Below are 18,231 nucleotides of genomic sequence, written 5' to 3' on the forward strand. Positions count from 1 at the left end.
GGCCCCCGGGGAGTTCTGCCGACGAGAAAGAGAGAGAGAGAGCAGGATTGAGGTGTGCGGCCTCGAGCCTCGCTTGGGGCCGTCCCTGCGGCCAGGGAGGGGAAATGCCCTCGGCAGGGAGGCGTCTTGGAGCCGCTCCCAGTACTGGCGCAGGGCCGGCCCCAAGCAGGGCTCGGAGAGCATCGGTGCGCCTGGTGATGGGCGCCCTGAGACGGCACCTTGGCAGGCAGCGCCTGCGTGGGGCAGGCGCTCCCGGCCCGGTAAGGGATGCGAGGGCAGCTTGGGGCAGAGGCTTTGCACCTGGGCTGCCCCGCGGGGAGGCCGGCTTGGCGGCAAGGGGTCGAGCTGCAGAGCCAGGCGCGCGCCTTGCGCCGGGAGGGTTTGGCTCGGGGCAGGTGTCGGAGTCCCACCCAGCAGCGCCAGGGGTGGTTTCTCTGCTCTGTGGCTTTGCCTAGCGTTTGCAGCCTGCTTGCGCCAGGCTCCCTATGGCCAGGAAAGGGCCCGGAGGATCCCAGGGTGCCTGTTCCCCCCACCAAATAACTCCTGTTCCCTGCAGGGCCGTCTCTGGTCTGGGGGCAGCAAAGCTGCTCATGGAGGGGGCGGCCTGCCTCCAGACCCCCTCCTGCTCTGGAAACGGCTGTGGCCAACAGTTCGGGACAGGGAGGGAGCTGCTTGCACTGGCCACCGTGGCACGCTCAGGTTATTGTCCGCAGTTGCGTTTTCCTCCCGTTTTTTTGCGGGTGGTGGTTGCAAGGAGCTGCACGGCTCTGCTCGGGATTAGCGACAGCTGCCTGCAATTGCAGCTCTTCCCAGACAAGCGTCTCGCTCCCCCAAGGCTGGGGCTGGGGCTGTTTGGGGAATGCTGCCGGGGTGGTTTGTCTTGTAGTCTGCTCCAGGAATGTTGGCCAGACGGTCAAATTCTTCTCCCCTCTTGTAAAATGAGTGATGTGGGGCGTCTCTGGGAGAGCAGCCTGCCAGTCCCTCCTCCTCTGGATAAACCTGCCTGGCCCGCACCGCCCTGTCATGGGAACGGGCCCTTTCAACCCGAGCCACAGTAAATACGCGCCGTGCCAAAGCGGAGGGGGAGGGCGTGGACGGGGGCGCCTGGCCTTCCTCCGCCGGCACCCCCTCTCCGCGGGCCGGGAGCTGGGGAGGGGGATTCGGGGAGGTGGGAAGCACGGCTCGCCGCGCCGGTGGCTGGAGATGGCAGCCTGACCGCTTTTTCTCCCTCGCCACCTGGCCTGCTCCTCAGCCTGCCATTTCCCCGCTCCCTCATGGCTCTCTGGGGACATCTCGCTCTTCCTGTTCTCTTGACAGGAGAACAGAAATCTGGAGTCTGTCTGCTCCGCTCCACTCCCCCCTCCTCCCACGACGTCTCACCCCCCAAGTTGCTGTTTTCCACAGAAATGTCAGCCTAAGCTTTTTTCTCCCCCACTCCTCCTGTTTTTTTCCTCTAATCTTGGCCTTCATCTCCAATTACTTCTCTTTTTCCTCTCTCTCCCTCTCCAGAGACCCTGATGGACACAAAGTGGGTGACCTCCGAGTTGGCATGGACAACTCATCCGGAGACAGGGGTAAGTCTGGAGCCGTCCCTGGTCCCGATCTCCAAGGGGCACAGCTGGCTCCGGTCCCTTGGGAATTGGCGTTGTTCACCAGCCCCTTCCGCGGAGCAGGCTGCGTCTTCTCCGTTCCCTGCTACGCTCGCCCTCTCGCCTTGTGAAATCGCCTCCTCGTTACCCCACGCTGACTCCGTGCTGGCGGAGCTGGAGCGGGAATGGCAGCGTGCAGGCGCGCCATGGTCCCTGGCCCAGGTTGCTCTTAGTCATCTTGATGACCAAGGAGGGACCAGAAGGGTTGGGACGGGTGGAGGTGCAACTGCTGCTGTTCCCTGTTAACTGTTTTCCAGTTCCCCCCACCCCATGCTGTTTGCTTTAGTGATGTGTCCATGGCGCTCATCTCCCTGTCTGGTGGTCTAACCTGCCCCCTTCTCTCTTGTTTGCAGTGGGAAGAAGTTAGCGGTTACGATGAGGCCATGAACCCCATCCGCACGTACCAGGTATGCAATGTGCGGGAGGCCAACCAGAACAACTGGCTTCGTACCAAGTTCATCCAGCGCCAGGATGTCCAGCGTGTTTATGTGGAGCTGAAATTCACTGTGCGGGACTGCAACAGCATCCCCAACATCCCAGGTTCCTGCAAAGAGACGTTCAACCTCTTCTATTATGAGTCGGATACAGATTCTGCCTCTGCAAATAGCCCTTTCTGGATGGAGAACCCCTATATCAAAGTGGATACAATTGCCCCTGATGAGAGCTTCTCCAAGCTGGAGTCTGGCCGCATGAACACCAAGGTGCGCAGTTTTGGCCCCCTCTCCAAGAATGGTTTTTACTTGGCCTTCCAGGACTTGGGAGCCTGCATGTCCCTCATCTCTGTCCGGGCTTTCTACAAGAAATGCTCCAACACCATTGCTGGCTTTGCTATCTTCCCGGAGACTTTAACAGGGGCTGAGCCCACTTCTCTGGTCATTGCACCGGGCACCTGCATCCCCAACGCGGTGGAAGTGTCTGTACCCCTGAAGCTGTACTGTAATGGCGACGGTGAGTGGATGGTACCCGTGGGAGCCTGTACATGTGCCGCTGGATATGAGCCGACCATGAAGGATACCCAGTGCCAAGGTAAGCGCGTGGCCGAGTGGCGATGTTTTGACCCCTCCACTATGTCAGCAGACGTGTTGATGCAGAGGAGGTTTTGCATTGAGCTAGTTTCATTTTTGGAGACTTGGGAGCTCAGCAGGCTTCTTTAGGACAGAGCAAGTTTTTATCGCATGGTGTCTCAGGGTGCTGGTCTGCATTTTGGCTCGGTATCCTGAAGTGTTAAAGACTTAGTGGTCCAGATTGGTGCAGTCTTGCTTGTGTCTGCTGTGACGTACTCTGTGGCACCCGTGGGTTTTGAGACCTGCGCTCAACAGGACATGTCTGCCCACGAGAAGCTGCAGCTCGGGACATGGCTGTCAGCAAGGATCTGTGAGGTGCAACGTGCCCCCAGCATATTTAAGCCCCCAAGCGTTATCAAAATCTCCCTTCCGCCCCTGCTGCCAAGTGTCCAATGTCTCCGTTCTCGCCCTCCTGCGTTGCACAAAGGCACTTGCGGCTCGGCTGAATGATTGTTCCTGGCAAATGTAATTTCACGTTTGCTGCGCGGGAGCGTTCAGAAACCCCCGTGGTGATTGGGGCCCTGCTGTGCTAACTGCTGGAGAGCAGCACGCAGCGACGCACGCTCCCTGCCCGGCTGGGTGGGAGGGCAAGACGCGCAACCGCAGAGGGACGCGCGCTCCCCGGCCCACCTCGGGGGGAAGGAGGAGGCGCGTTGGCATGCGGAGCGGAGGTGTGTGAGGTGGGCAGCCGGCCCGCGTGGCGGAGTACGGCTGTCGGAGCCGTCCTGCAGCTGCCACGGTCTTCCCACGGGCTGTCTGGGGTTGCTGCTTCTCCCCAGGTTGGACGTGTTGATGAGGGAACAGTCTGCCGGGGCGGGCATCGCTCTCCCCTGGAGCGGCCTGGTCCCTGGGAGCCGTCTCCACCAGGTCTGCTTGCACGCCGGACCCCTGCTCCCGCGCAGCCTCGGGCTTAGGGCAGAGAGGTTGCGGCCCCCCTCAGCTGGAGGGCTCGCGGGGGAGCCAGGAGCTGGGTGGGCCGGCGGCACTGGGTGCCTCGTGCTCAGCGGTGACGGGATCCTTGGCTTGGGCCCCGCGCTCTCAGCAGACGCTCGGGGCGATGGGGTCCAGGAGGAGCTGTGCTGTGGGGCTCGGGCCGCGCCGGCCCCTCCGCTCGCAGAGGGGCTCCGGATCGTCGTGGTTTCCACCGGGCGCCAGTGCCCGCGAGCCTCAGGGCCGTTCCCGCACCCCGCTGTGCTGCCGAGCAGCCCGACCCCGGCAGAGCGGCTTGGGCCATGCGCTCGGCTCACGTCCGGGGCCCCGACGGGATGGCTCCCCCCATCTGGATTCAGGGCATTGCTGCAGAGCCCGGGCAAAATCTCCTATCTGCATCCCTTAAGCGAGCCCAAGGCTCTCCCAGCACCGCGCGGAGGGAGCACGCCTCTCCGTTCCCCCTGTCCCGCCCGTGGGCAGCGCCTTAATTTCTTCTCCTGAGCCTCGGCTTCTTGCCGCGCCGGGTAGGGAGGCTGTGCGGAGGCATGGGCATGCCCCCCTCCGGCAGCCTGCCCCCTTGCCGGGCGGAAAGGGTGTCTTCACGTTTCCCTGGGAAAGATGCCTTGCGCTTGTACAATCAGATTTTCCGCCATGTGATCGTGTGTTTTAAGTGGAAACAGCTGAAAAGGGCTTGGAAAACCGGAGAGGCAGCTCCATTTTCTGGTCGCTTTGTTGGTCGTTTCGGTTATTTTTCCCCCTTCCGCGGCTCGCAGCTCGCCCAGGAGAAATGCCCCCAAGAGCAACCGCTGCCTCGCACACACGTGCGCGGGGAGATATCCCCTGGGAGAGGGCCGGGAAGTGCCTCCGAGCAATTTACCCGGGCATAAAACACCGCGGCGCCGCGAGGAGGCCGGCCAGCCCGTGCCGCGGCTCTCGGCCGCCCGGCCCGCCGATACGGAAGCTCGTGGCGTTTTAGCACCTCGGGGCCGGGCCGAGATTTGTGGTCCCCGCTGTGCTGAGCGCCGTGCGGTTGGGGCCCTGCGGCGCTCGCGTTTCGGCGCAAGCCGCCCCGCTTTGTAGCGCTCTCCGAGGCATATGGGTGAGGAGTGCTTCGAAGTGCCAGATGGCATTTTAATAAATAACAATACCGAGTTACTGCTTAGATGGGATAAGCCCTGTTGTAAATCTCCCCCTTTACCCAGACTTTCTGTGGCCTTTGAAGATCTCCTCCTCCTCCTCCTCCTATTTATCTCCATCCAGAGCCAGGATTAGACTTCGCATTCAGACCTGTTACAATGCGGCTTGTATCCCGGTCCCTCGGGAGCGGTGGGCTCATCCCGCCTGGCTGAAGGCAGTTTCTTTGGCATGCTTTGTAATGTGATATGCGAGGCTGGTATCTGGCGCTCTAGTCATAAGTTGCCACAGCATTGATTTGGCATCTCATTCTCAGCCTCATTATCTTTATTTAATTAGCACACGGCCCTTCTGGGGGTTGCGCTGCTTCCCACACGCTCCCCGCCACGGAGAGCTGCAGAGGCAGCTCTGCAGGAGGAGGGAAAGCTACTGACCAGGGAGGGGGGAGGCGGGAGTCCGTGCGTCCGTGCGTCCGTCCTTGCGGGGCTGCAGCGCCTTTGGCTGCTGGGGGAGAGGGGAGCAGCGAGGCCCCCGCTACCTTCGCCCCCTCGGAGCGGGAGCTGGCCGGCCCCCGGCCCTGCGAGGGGTCAGCCCTTCCCGTGGCAGAATCCCTTCTCCTTTCGGCTTGCAATATAGTTTTAATGAACACACGCACACACTCCCCATCCTTTGCACAGACGTTGCATTGGGATTTTCCTTCTAGCTGCGGCGAGGTCGGCGCCCCATCGTGGGAGAACGGACGGGCTCCCAGTATGGAACAGGCTGACTTGCAGCGCCTCCCCGAAAATACTCCCGCGCACATCCTTTCCGCGCCAGATCCGGCGCCGGCAGCCCCATAGGCGGACAGGGTTCACCCGAAGGAAGGTGCATTTTGGATGCGGCCGCGTCCGAGGTCCTCCTCGCCGGGGCCGGGCCGGCGAGCCGTGTCCGCACGGGTCCCTCCCGGCACGAGGCGCGGTTATCCGCAGCGGGAGCTGCCCGGAGAGCGGGCAGGCTTTGGGCCGCGGGGCCCTCGCCGCCCTGGGCACCACGCTCACGGACACCGCGGAGCCCGTGCCCTGCTGGAAAGGGGGATTGTGGCTGCGTGGTGCAATAAATGAGTATCCAAACCATCCAAATGCCTGGGGAGGCGGTGCGCAGCGTGACGCCGTTCCCTTCTCAAGCCTATTCCTCAGCCTTTTGAGTTTCCTCCTCTTCCCCCAGCGGTGGCAAAGCCCGCAGAGACGGCTCTTTCTGAAGGTGCCGGCTGCTGTAAACTTGGGCACGCTCGAGAAGTGATGTCAGGTCAGGCCGGGGCCAGAATCTGGATTTTGTAAAAATAAATTTTCCTTGCAATCGGTGACTAATGGAAACATCACCATGAATTAAAAAAAATGCCAAGCAAGCATAACACTTGCCAACTGTTTGCAGCTTTGCATTGCAACATTGGGTTACTGCATGAAAACCAGGAAGTGAAACTGCCTTCTATTAATTGTCCGGGATTATAGATCAAAGACGGCTCAGCAGTGCAGCGAGAGGAAAGCTGGTGTTTTAAAGCCAGGCAGCCCCACAATGGGTTACTTGTAACGCGGGCAAGGAAATCTGCTTCTGCCGTCCTGCGTGTGACCCGCGGTGGCTCCAAAGACGGCTTTGCTTATTGAAATTTTTTCCTTTTTTAAAAAAAAAAAAAATTGCTTTCCCGCCTGTTCCTTGGATGGCACTGTTCAAACACCCAAGGGCTCTTTCCCCTCGTTCGTCTTCAGATTTACTCTGTTCACTTCTGGACTGCGCTAGCGTGAAATATTTCCGCCCAGAGGATGATTTAAAAAAAAAAATCAAGTGCCTTTTAAAAGAGACTTAAAACGAGAGTTACCGCCTCAACTGTAGCTAGACTGTTGCTTCCACGGCTCTAATCCATCTGTAGCCACTTACGAAAGAGCGAAGGGAGTGAGCCGTGGAGGTTCATAAAGCACAGATCGTCCCAGGCAAACCTGATTGCTGCCTTTAAAGAAATTACAGGGTGGCTGGACAAAAGGGATGTGATCGGTTTAATTTATCTAGATCTGAGCGCGGCTTTCTGCTTCGAGTCCTACAGGGAAAGAAAGAGAGAAATGGAAGGATGCTCCCTGGGTTGGAGTACGGTGGTGTGGATAGAAAAGCAGTCGAGACCTTAAGCAGAGTCGCTCGGGGCTGTTATTCGCCTCTATTAGGGCGCCGGGACGAAGCGGGAGCCGCCGGGGTAGGGCCCGGGGCAGGGAGGTCGCTTGGCTAATGACGTGGACCCGGCGCCGTGCCCTGCCGCCGCTCGTCACCGGGCTCTCCCGGCCCTTCCCGCGCCGAGGGAGGGGACCCGAAAGTTTTGGAGGATGCCGCTCGCGGCCCGGCGTGCCGCGTGGTTCGCTCCTGCTTGCCCACGGCCCGCGCAGTAATCGCTGGCTGCGTGCGAGATGAGTCACGGCGCTCTGATGCTGCGATGATGGTTTTATTTCGGTGTTTTTCAGCTCCCTCCCTTGGACTTTGTTCACAGGGGTGGGGACTGCATTTGGGAAGAGCGCAGCCTCCGTCCCCCGGACCACCGGCTCCGGATAAAACCCAGAGGCGTTGCCGGGAGAAGCACCGTGTGGGGGGCTCTGCACCATCCTGCCCAGGGTGCAGGACGCCCTGCGAAGGGTGCAGATGCCCTACGAGGGGTGCAGCAGCAGCTATTGCAGAGATGCCGGGGCTGCGTTACTGCCTCCCTCCCACGCCCGGAGCAAATACCCGTTGCGGCGATTGCTGGCTGTCAGGCCGCGCTGCTCCTGCTTCCCTTTAGGCCGGGAGACGGCTCCAGCTCCCTGACCTGTTATCCCACGACTGTCAATGACTCTCATATTCTCCCCAGAGGTGCCTGCATCCCAGCGCCAGGAGATGTGATCTGTGTGTAAAGGTTCAGGATTGTTATTTTATCTGAGGATACTTTAGCGAGAAAAGTGCTTATGCAAACCTCTCGGTGGGAAGAGGGGAGCCTGGCTCTGCAGCTCACGCTGGAGAGAGTCGCATTCCCGCTCCGGAGCTCCTGGGCTCGTTCCCCAGCGTGCCAGCCAAGACGGTGGTGGTTGTACAGGCAGTTCCTTGCAGAGAAGAGATGACACAGCGGCTTATCCACCGGGGACCTGGGATCAGTTTTCAGCTCTGTTACAGGCTTCAAATGTGGCTGAGAGCTGTCACGCTGCCACCAAGGTCCTTTATGCTCTGATTTATTAAAGGGAGTTGGATACTTAAACGCTGCAGCGGATCTGGGCCTCGGTCCCTTCCCTTCCCCACCTAAATCAGGGTGGGAAATAGCTCTGCTCCCTCCTTTGCGGGCCGGGGCGGGGGGGAACTGCGGGCCCGCTGAAATGACCTTCATCGGCTCCCGCTGCGCTGCAGGCAGCGGCGAGGCAGGACGCTTGGCGAGGACAGCCCCGCCGGTCCTTCCCCGCGGGCCGGGCTGCGGGAGCCCGCTGGCCCCGCGGGAGCCGTACCCTGCCGGGGACCGGCTGGCTGCCGCGGCCGCGCTGCTCCGGCCTGGAAACCCGTCGGGCTGGGGAAGCTGCAGGCTGAGTCAGCTCCTAATTGCCGCGCGCTCCCGCCGTGTCTTTTCATCTGAGCGTTTGGGAGCCGGCAGTGCGCTCGCCTGCGTGAGCAGGGGCCGCGAGGCCGCCCTGGTGCCGGGGAGAGGAGGAGGAGGGGGAGGCGGCAGAGCGAGGAAGGCTCCTCTCCTGTAAGGAGAGGCTTGGCGGGGTGGCTGCCGCAGCAGGAGCCGGGCTGGGGGTGCAGCACGGGGCGGGCAGCAGGTTTGGCTTTCCCGGCCCCGCCAGGCTGACAGCCCAGCTAGGGCAGCGCGGAGCCGGGGTAGCCGGCGCTCTGTCCCGAGCAGGCAGGCGGCCGGCAGGAGGCAAAGCGCAGTTATCCAGGCTGGAGCCTCTCCAGAGCACCTCGCGATCCCTGTCTCGAATGCTGTGCTCGGGCTTTTTGGCTTCATGCAAACTCTGCTTGCTCCAGTTTCATTCCTTCCCCCCCCCGCCCCCAGCATTTATTTCAGGGGGTTTGTCCCTGATGGATCTGGGCTCCTGTCCATAACCAAAGCATGTTTGGCAGCTTTCTGAGCCCAGAGTGTTCCTGTCCAAGAGGTTTCAGTCATCTCTCATTCCTCAGCAATCTGGTTCCTTATGTGTGAATCTGCATCCGCCCAGTTTTAACTGCAGGGACTCCAGCTGGGGTGGGTCGGCGTGTGCTGAGGCTGCTCCGGGACCTCGGGGCGTCTGCCGTCCCCATCGTTGCGTTTCGTGGCGGTGGTTGGGTCGGGTGAGTGTGCCCTGGGCTGGTGGGACCGGGAGCTCTGGGTCTCTTCCAGTCGCTTGCAGACGAGCCGGACAAAGCAGACCGGAGTTGTCCTTTGCCCTCCAGGCTACGCAGTCAGGAGGGGCTAAACTTTAATTTCCAAGGGGAGGGCCCGAAGGCTGGGTAAATTCAGGTCAAGGAGCGATGGAGCGAGTGGAGCCAGTGCGGTCAGTCCTGTTTTGGCGGAACAGGAGTCTCCGTGCCAAAAGGCCTGGGCTCCTGGGCCGCAAGCAGGAAGCGGCTGCTGTGGCCCGCTGAGCGGGAGAGCCGGGCAGCCGGAGCGGGGCAGGCGCTGGATCTGCCACGGCCCGACCGGAGTGCCGAGCCAGCAGCGTGATGTGCCGGCCTCCTAATCGGTAGTGGGGCGTCCTCCCCGGTGGCTGCAGCCGCTCGCACGGCTCCTCCGGCAGGTGCCCGCGGAGGCGGCGCTGTGGCCATGAAGGAGACGGCGGGGGCACCCGGGAGACCCCGGAGAAGTGGCTGTCGCCCCCCGCCTCTGCTTGCCGCGTGTCGAACTTCGTAGCTCGCCCCGAGCCCGGCGCCGCCGCCGCAGCATTGCGCAGTTGCAGTGCGGCACCGTACAGCCGCACTGGCTGGGGGCACCGAAAGGCCAGAGACACCAGCAGCTTCTTGGGCAGGCGCCCAGCTCCTTTCTGCGGGATCAGGCAGCTGGAGAGGGCCTGGACGGGGCCCCTGCAGCGAGAGCCGCGTGCACGGGAACCCGCGGGGCCGGCCAAGGCGAAACGAGCCAGCGGGTGATTCAGCGGCGCTCCACACCCCGTGCGCCGGGCCGCCGCTGCCAGCCGGAAAACTTCCTGCAGAGGGTGTTAGGAGATGCCTCATAACAGGAAACTTCCACTCGCTCCGGCTCGGATGCAGCAAGGAGAAACCTCCTCTTGTTTACGGGTGATGTCATGCGGCAGGCACGGGCCGGCAGTTTCCGCTCCGGGACGGGGCTGCCGGCAGGGTTAAGTGCCCTGGGGAACCACGGGAACGTTTTGGGAGGGAGAGGGGAGGAGGTGCCCTGCTCCGGGGCAGTCGGCAACCCTCCCGGGTCCTGACTCTGCGCCGGCTGCGAGCAACGGGGGCGATGCCAAAGCGGAGCCGCTGCTGGCGCCCTCCGATCGCTCCAGCTGTCTGCAAACACGGAGCAAAGACCCGATTCCTGTGTCTAGCCTTGGGCCCCTGACACCAGAGCGGTTTCGAACTGCTCCCGTCCCCCCTTGCTGTGTGCTTGGAGTAGGGCTACGATGAATTAGGCTGTTTCAAGGTGTGGGTTGTTTTCCTGAGGCTGCTCTGCTCCTCGGCTCAAGCGCCGTTAATCCTTTCGCGTATCCGTCGTTATGACTGAGCACCCCGTCCTGCTAGCCAGGCCCAGATGCCGGGACTTCTGGCTCCTCGAAGGACTCTGATCGGAAGTGAAGGGGGTTAAGATGTTGGCAACGCGATCAAAGCAACTATTTAGCCAAGGAGCCACTGGAATGTTTTAATCTTGCTCGGCACACTACTTGAGCCTGGCTTGGGGGATGCCAGCGGCCCCGGAGCTGAGAAGTGGCTGAAGTGCCCTAGGCAGGAGGTTTAGGACTGCGCGGCCCCGTTTGGGGCCGCGTGGGGCTGCTGCGGCAGGGCTGAGGCCTCCCTTACCCGCTTTGCTTCCCCCGGGAAGCGGAGGGTGCTGGGCAGAGCAGGGAAGCCAGCAGGAGCAGAGAGCTGGGGAAGGGGGAGCCCGTGTGTGGGGACGCTTCTCCTTGGGAAACGCAGTGAAGAAGCAAAGCAGGGGGACTTGCTTTCATGGCTGGACCTCCCTCCCCAGCCCAGGGCGCTGCTCAGTGAACTGGGGTGAGCTCGGCTGAGCTGGGCAGGACGGGGTGGCTCGGCCTCTCGGCATCAGCTCCCCATGGCAGCCCTCCCCTGGGTTGCCAGCCCTGCTGAGCACGGTGCCCAGCTCACCCTCGAACCGTGAGCAGCATGGAGTTTGGTCTCCCCTGGGTCAGCAGGAGGTTTCTGGTTCGTCCTGACCAGCCGGGATGACAGGGTGGGGATGGGTCCTGCAGGGAGTGCTGGGGAAGGGGCCTACAGCAGACCATGGTGGCCCTTGGAGCCGGGAAAGAGCGTCCCTGGACATAGCCCCTGCTTGAGGGAGTGAGCCTGGGGGGCAGAGCTGACTGCTGGAGGGGGCCCAGCCTTCGCCGAACAAGCAGTTGAGGAATGCAGGAAATGGCACCCTTTACTCTCCCTCTCAGCTCAAGCTGCAGCGGCGTCTGCATCCCCATCCCACGGGGGAAAGTCTTGCAGGTGGCCCGTGGCCCTCAAGCCACCGATCAGAGACTTTGCAGGGCAGCAGGGAAGGGTCTGCGCAGCCTTGGGGGGAATCACGGGTGCTCGCTGGATACACTTCGTAATGCTGATTTGTCTTCTCTTCTTCCAGCATGTGGTCCAGGAACCTTCAAGTCTAAGCAAGGGGAAGGCCCCTGCTCTCCCTGCCCTCCCAACAGCCGGACAACCTCTGGAGCGGCAACGGTTTGCTCGTGTCGAAACGGCTATTATCGGGCGGACACGGACCCTGCAGACAGCGCCTGCACCAGTGAGTCCAGCCCTGCACAAGGAGGGCAGAGCCTGGCAGCGGGGAGCAGAGGGGAGGTTTGGAGGTTATGGATCTGGTCCTGGGGCAGGGAGTGTACCCTGGCCACCCCAGGAGGCGAGCTGGGCAGGGCGTGCGTGGCAGCAATCCCTAACCCGTGTGCTCTCCGTTCACCCCCGCAGGTGTCCCATCCGCCCCCCGCAGCGTCATCTCCAACGTGAACGAGACATCCCTGGTGCTAGAGTGGAGCGAGCCGCGGGACACGGGCGGGCGGGATGACCTGCTCTACAACGTCATCTGCAAGAAGTGCAGCGTGGAGAGGCGCATGTGCACGCGCTGTGACGACAACGTGGAGTTCGTGCCACGCCAGCTCGGCCTCACTGAGCGTCGCATCTACATCAGCAACCTGATGGCCCACACCCAGTACACTTTTGAGATCCAGGCTGTGAACGGCATCTCCAGCAAGAGCCCCTACTCTCCCCATTTTGCCTCTGTCAACATCACCACCAACCAGGCAGGTCAGTGGAGCTGCCAGCAAGCAGGGGGTGGCTCTCCACCGCGGAGCAGAGCAGGGATTTCTTGCTGACAGTTTTGGAGGCTGCAGTCCTTTGTGCTGCTGCGTTACAGGCTCTCCATGCCTGCATCTAATCCCCTGGCTAAATTCTCCTCTCCATTTAAACACATATCCCTGGAGGAGATGAGATCAGAACTCATGCAAGCGGAGAAGGGCAGGGTTGGCAGATGCTCCGGAGAGCTCTGGATCTCTTAGACCCACCCCAGAGATGTTGTGCCTGCTGTGAAGGGAGGAGGAAGGAAATGAGATTTCTCCCCTGTGGGCCCAGGAAAGCTCAGCACCAGCCCAAACCTTTGCAGCCAGCCAAGTGTTCTGCCTTTCCCTCTTTCCTCCCCCTCTGGCCTGGCTCCAGTGTGCTGGTAATCTCCAGCCGCCGCGCTCTGATCTGATTTCACGGGTCTCGTCAGTGGGGTGGAGCAGGGAGCTCCTAGCAAGTGGAGGAGGGCATGGAGCCCTGTTTTCGGCAGGCAGGGCTCTTCCCTGGACAACTTTGCAGCTAGGCATGGGATGAAATGTTACCTTGGAGCTATTTCCAAGGGTCCAGTATCAGCTTGGCTGCAAGATGCCAAGATTGCCCCTCCCTCCAGAAACTTGTGAGGTATCAGTCTCACAGCTTGCCGTGCCCTTCCACTGGGGTTATCTGAGCAGGTCCCAGGCAGAGAGAGTCCCCCACATGGATATAGGATCGTGGAGGGCATAGGCTGGTACAGGTGGCCTTGCTGGAGTTGTGGAGGTGCTGCCTGCAGACTGGGTGGGCCTGTGTAGTTGCTGGAGTGGTGTCTGCCCATCCTGCGCAGGATGTCTGGAGACAAACCATGTGTCCAGCCGCATTGCCAGCCTTGCTGGGCTGCGGTAGGGCCGAGCAGGTGTTGGCACAGCCTCATTTCTCTCCTGTCCCCTTTCCTAGCCCCGTCTGCCGTACCCACGATGCACCTGCAGGGCAGCACCGGGAACAGCATGACGCTGTCGTGGACTCCCCCGGAGAGACCCAACGGCATCATTCTTGACTATGAGATCAAGTACTCTGAGAAGGTAAAGCAGAGTGCGGGGTGGCCTTTCCCCCCTCACCTCTTCTGGCTGGCAGTCAGCCCTGCAGCAAAGGACATCCCCGCAGAGAGGGTGCCCAGGGACTAGGAGGAAGCGATGGGGTAGGGGGACAACAAAGGTGGGATCCCTTCACAGCAGTGACATCCACGTGTCTCCCCTGCAGCAAGGCCAGAGCGATGGCATTGCCAACACTGTCACCAGTCAGAACAACATGGTGCGGCTGGATGGGCTGAAAGCCAGTGCCCGGTATGTGGTGCAGGTCCGGGCACGTACAGTGGCTGGATATGGCCTCTACAGCCTCCCCATGGAGTTTCAGACAACTGCAGAGAATGGTAGGTACCAGGGCTGGACTGCCTTCATCCCTCAGCACTCTAACACAAGCTCCCTCCCCAGCTTGACTTTGATTCCTGCCTTTCCCTCCATCAGGCTCCCCCAGCAAGAGTTTCCAGGAGCTGCCTCTGATTGTGGGTTCGGCCACTGCGGTGCTGGTGTTTGTCATCGCTGTGGTGGTCATCGCTATCGTCTGCTTCAGGTACTGGCTCTGCAGGGAGGAGAGGGGGTCAGAGCTGCATTTGGGGGTTGCTCATGCATGGCCTGCAGCCCCACCTTGCCTGTGGGCAGAGCTCCTCCAGCTCCAGTCTAAGAGTGAAGGACTGGACCTGCTGCAGGTGGGTACCAGAGTGCAGGGTCTGTAGGAGGACTGTGCATCTCAGCTTCCCCAGCACCCATCGTGGGCTCAGCCATCCCTCCCTTAGTAGAGCTAGGCCATCTTCTCCCATTGCCCCTTAGGCAGAGGGATCGCTTTGCTCATGGGCTGCCAGAGCGGAAGCTCTCTAGCATAGGCTGGCTGTGCTGGGAGTTGGAAGCTGGCAGTAAATGTCTTTGCCCCATCAGGAAAGGGATGGTTACTGAAAACCTCCTCTCGTCTCCTTTGGGCAGGAAGCAGCGCAACAGCACAGATCCCGAGTACACGGAGAAGCTGCAGCAATATGGTGAGCGTGAGAGCCCAGCACCTGGGCTCTGCATGCCCCCTCTCAAGAGGGAGGGGGAGAAGTGTGTCCTCCTGCCCCCATGCACAAGGGAAGGGGGAGCCTTCTCTTCCTGGGCATTGTGAGGGATGGACTGATGGCCAGTGCAAAGTTGGCTTGGCATGTCTGTCACCCGTGTTGTGTCCCTCCTGGTAACATCCCCTCTTCTCTTACAGTCACCCCCGGGACAAAGGTCTACATTGACCCCTTCACCTATGAGGACCCCAACGAAGCTGTCCGGGAATTTGCCAAAGAGATTGACATCTCCTGCGTCAAAATTGAGGAGGTCATTGGAGCAGGCAAGTCCTGGGGCTGGGCACAGCAGCTGCTGAGACTGCTTCCTCTCGCCCTGTCTCATGGCTCACCATGCTGCCCTCTTCTCCCCTTCCTGCCCACAGGGGAGTTTGGCGAGGTGTGCCGCGGGCGCCTGAAGCTGCCTGGCCGCCGTGAGATCTTCGTGGCCATCAAGACGCTGAAGGTGGGTTACACGGAGCGGCAGCGGCGGGACTTCTTGAGTGAGGCCAGCATCATGGGCCAGTTCGACCACCCCAACATCATCCACCTGGAGGGTGTGGTGACCAAGAGCCGCCCTGTCATGATCATCACAGAGTTCATGGAGAACTGCGCGCTTGACTCCTTCCTCCGGGTAAGCATTCCCTCCTGGCCTGGGCTGGGGGCTTCAGTGTGAGGGGCTGGGCCACTCTGAGCTCCCATTCTCCTCCATCAGCACTATCGTGCTGATATCGCAGGGCTAACCTGTAGGTAGTGACATCTGTGGAGTGGGGAAGAGAGTTGGCTCTAGGGAAGAGGAAGGTGGTGGTAGCAGGTTAGGATCCCTCCCCAGTCTATCGGAGGGTAGCAGACCCTGCTGATCTCTCCCCGGCAGCTGAACGACGGGCAGTTCACAGTCATCCAGCTGGTGGGGATGCTGCGAGGCATCGCTGCTGGCATGAAGTACCTTTCGGAGATGAACTATGTGCACCGGGACTTGGCTGCCCGCAACATCCTGGTCAACAGCAACTTGGTCTGCAAAGTGTCTGACTTCGGGCTCTCTCGCTTCCTGGAGGACGACCCAGCTGACCCCACCTACACCAGCTCCCTGGTACAGGGCATTTGGGGGGTCCACAAATCCAGGGGTGGGGGGGACATCCAGGTGTGCACTAAATAATAGAGCTGCGTATCCCTGCAGGGTGGCAAGATCCCTATCAGATGGACAGCTCCAGAGGCCATCGCCTACCGCAAATTCACTTCGGCCAGCGATGTGTGGAGCTATGGCATCGTCATGTGGGAAGTGATGTCCTACGGGGAGCGGCCCTACTGGGACATGTCCAACCAGGATGTAAGTGCTCCCTAGGGAGCAGGGAGCTAAGGGCTGGCCACGGGGGCTCAGGTGACTCACAGCCTGCCTCTGCTCATCTCTCTGCAGGTGATCAACGCAGTGGAGCAAGATTACCGCCTGCCACCCCCCATGGACTGCCCCACGGCGCTGCATCAGCTGATGTTGGACTGCTGGGTGCGTGACCGCAACCTGCGGCCCAAGTTTGCACAGATTGTCAACACGCTGGACAAGCTCATCCGCAACGCTGCCAGCCTGAAAGTCATCGCCAGCGTCCAGTCTGGGTCAGTGATGTCCCCGCCCGCAGCCAGAACTCGCCTGGCTTCCCCCAAGCCCAAGGAATGGAGGGATGTTTGGGATTAGGGCTGTGGGACAGCAGAGATAAGTCAGCCCCACTTCCAGTACAGCTGCCCATCCCCCTGCTCCCTGTGACCTGTGCTTCTCTTGCTCCTTAGTGTCTCACAGCCACTCCTGGACCGTACCGTCCCAGACTACACCACCTTCACCACCGTGGGAGACTGGCTGGATGCCATCAAAATGGGACGGTACAAGGAGAACTTCGTCAATGCTGGCTTTGCCTCCTTCGACCTGGTGGCGCAGATGACTGCGGAGTAAGTCCCTGCTTGTGGAGGAGGGAGAGCTCGGAGGGCTGGGGCTGGTCTGTGGTGGGTGATCCCTCGCCTATCTGGCAGCCTTTGGCCTGTGCGTGTGGAGGGGTGAATTGTGCATGGGGTTTTCCTAAGGGGGTAAAGATCTGGGATTCAGCATCCAGAACTGCCAATGCCCCATGGCAATAGAGGGACACCGGAGCTTGGCAGAAGGTTGTTAATGAAGATGTGGGGTCTCAGCAGCCGCGAGATTGGCAGGGATGTGTGCTGGTATAGCAGCTGACAGGCCACTAAATCTGTCACTTCCTCCTTGCAGAGACCTGCTGAGGATAGGGGTGACGCTAGCAGGGCACCAGAAGAAGATCCTGAGCAGCATTCAGGACATGAGGCTGCAGATGAACCAGACGCTCCCAGTTCAGGTTTGACCGCAGGGGACTCTGCATTGGAATGGACCGAGGGAATCTGCCAACCAGGTTCCAGTTTGCGGTGCAGCCCGGCTTCCCGTTTTCCCCTTCACGTGGCGCTCCTCTGCCTCGGACGGTCGCCTGGGACAGGCCGGGCCGGGCCGCCCTTCCCCGGATCGGAGGCACTCATGCTGAGAGGGAGCCCAGCTTTTCGTTCTGTGTCCTGGAGCGACGAGGCAGCGACACAGTCTTCATATTGAAGATGGATTATGGGACGGAGATGGCACACCTCGCTTCCCGCCCTGTCTCGGTGCCCATCGGTTTGAAGAGTTGTTCTGCTTCTTGGATTTCTTTTTACCCCGTTTTCCCCACACCAAGTCCTCACTTCCCACCTCTCTCCGAGGCCGCAGACTGTTTACCCGTCCCCTAAGTCCGTCAGACACGTCTGAAGCCTTCCCCGACTCTGGTCCCTGCGTGGAAGCAGCAAGGGGAGGCCGAGCTGACGCGGGGGCTGCCCGCGGGGGAGACGGCGACAGGGAAGGGGCCGCCCGGCCCCAGACAATCACTTCTCTCTCCTCCGCCCCTCGCGGCCCCTCCGCACGAGGGTCTGCACTGGAACGTGTCCGAAGGGAAGGCTTTGCTCCGTTTCTTGGCTTTGCACGCCAGAATCCGAACCCAGTGAGATTTTACTATGCAGGGAGTTAGGCAAAAAAAATATATATATAGATATATATATTAAAAAAAATAAGAGGGAGCAGAAAGGGGAGGGAAGGGGACCAGGCGCCCAGCTCCGCATCTCTTACCCCTCTTGGTTCTCGTGGCCGGCTCTGGACTGCAGAGTAAGGCCATCAGCACGTTTGCACAGGGACCCTTCCGCCCCCAGGACCGAAGGCAGCCGCGCTCCCGCCAGCGGGGACGGAGAGCGGGGCTGGGGGGGGAGGCCGCGCCGAGGGGAGAGGCCTGGCCCTCCCCCGGCCTCGCGTTTTTATGCAGAAGGAGCAGGGCCCGCCGGCGCGAGAGCCGGCGCGGCCGAGCCGCTCCTGACACACGCTGTGATTGCTGCCAAAAGACTCACTCACCTTTCTCTGACTTATTTACTGCAGCCCGGTTCCTCCAAGCTGAGGGCGAGACTCCCAGCGTGCGTGAGTGTGCGTGAGTGTGTGCGTGCGGTGCGTGCGTGTGTGCTGGCCGTCAGGACTGTGTGAGGCAATGGGCAGAATAAAGGCAATAAGAATTTTACTTGCGTTTCCTTTGCTCCGTCGGTCTCTCTCGCTGCACGGGGCCAGCGAGGCGGGCGCCACTGTCTCCGTCCCGCTTTGCTGCCCGCTCCCTGCCGGAGCATGGTGTCTCCCCTGATTTTTTCCTCCCTTCTGCCAGCAGCGTGCTTGGCCCCGGACTGTAAATATTGCGGGGCGCGGGCTGGCTCTGTACCCCTCCCTGCCCCCCCCCGTGCTGTCTTCCTGTGGCGTATTCGGATGGTTCCCCCCGTGATGCTGCCTGTAGGCGCTGGTGCGTGCGTGTCTGGGCGGAGAGGT

General features: G+C 61.1%; 1 protein-coding gene across 1 annotated transcript; it reads left to right on the top strand.

Moving 5' to 3' along the window:
• Positions 1-1,487: 1,487 nt before the first annotated feature.
• Positions 1,488-17,895, top strand: EPHB3 (EPH receptor B3). Its single transcript, XM_026071016.1, has 15 exons — positions 1,488-1,574; positions 2,003-2,675; positions 11,547-11,702; positions 11,882-12,217; positions 13,181-13,305; positions 13,484-13,652; positions 13,747-13,852; positions 14,260-14,312; positions 14,525-14,647; positions 14,747-14,994; positions 15,235-15,450; positions 15,538-15,687; positions 15,775-15,968; positions 16,140-16,295; positions 16,609-17,895. The coding sequence occupies exons 1-15, from the start codon at positions 1,518-1,520 to the stop codon at positions 16,715-16,717; spliced, it is 2,871 nt and encodes a 956-aa protein (XP_025926801.1). The 5' UTR covers positions 1,488-1,517; the 3' UTR covers positions 16,718-17,895.
• Positions 17,896-18,231: the final 336 nt, after the last annotated feature.

This window comes from Apteryx rowi, unplaced genomic scaffold (assembly GCF_003343035.1).
Source record: "Apteryx rowi isolate R43461 unplaced genomic scaffold, aptRow1 scaffold_32, whole genome shotgun sequence".
Classification (NCBI taxonomy): domain Eukaryota; kingdom Metazoa; phylum Chordata; class Aves; order Apterygiformes; family Apterygidae; genus Apteryx; species Apteryx rowi.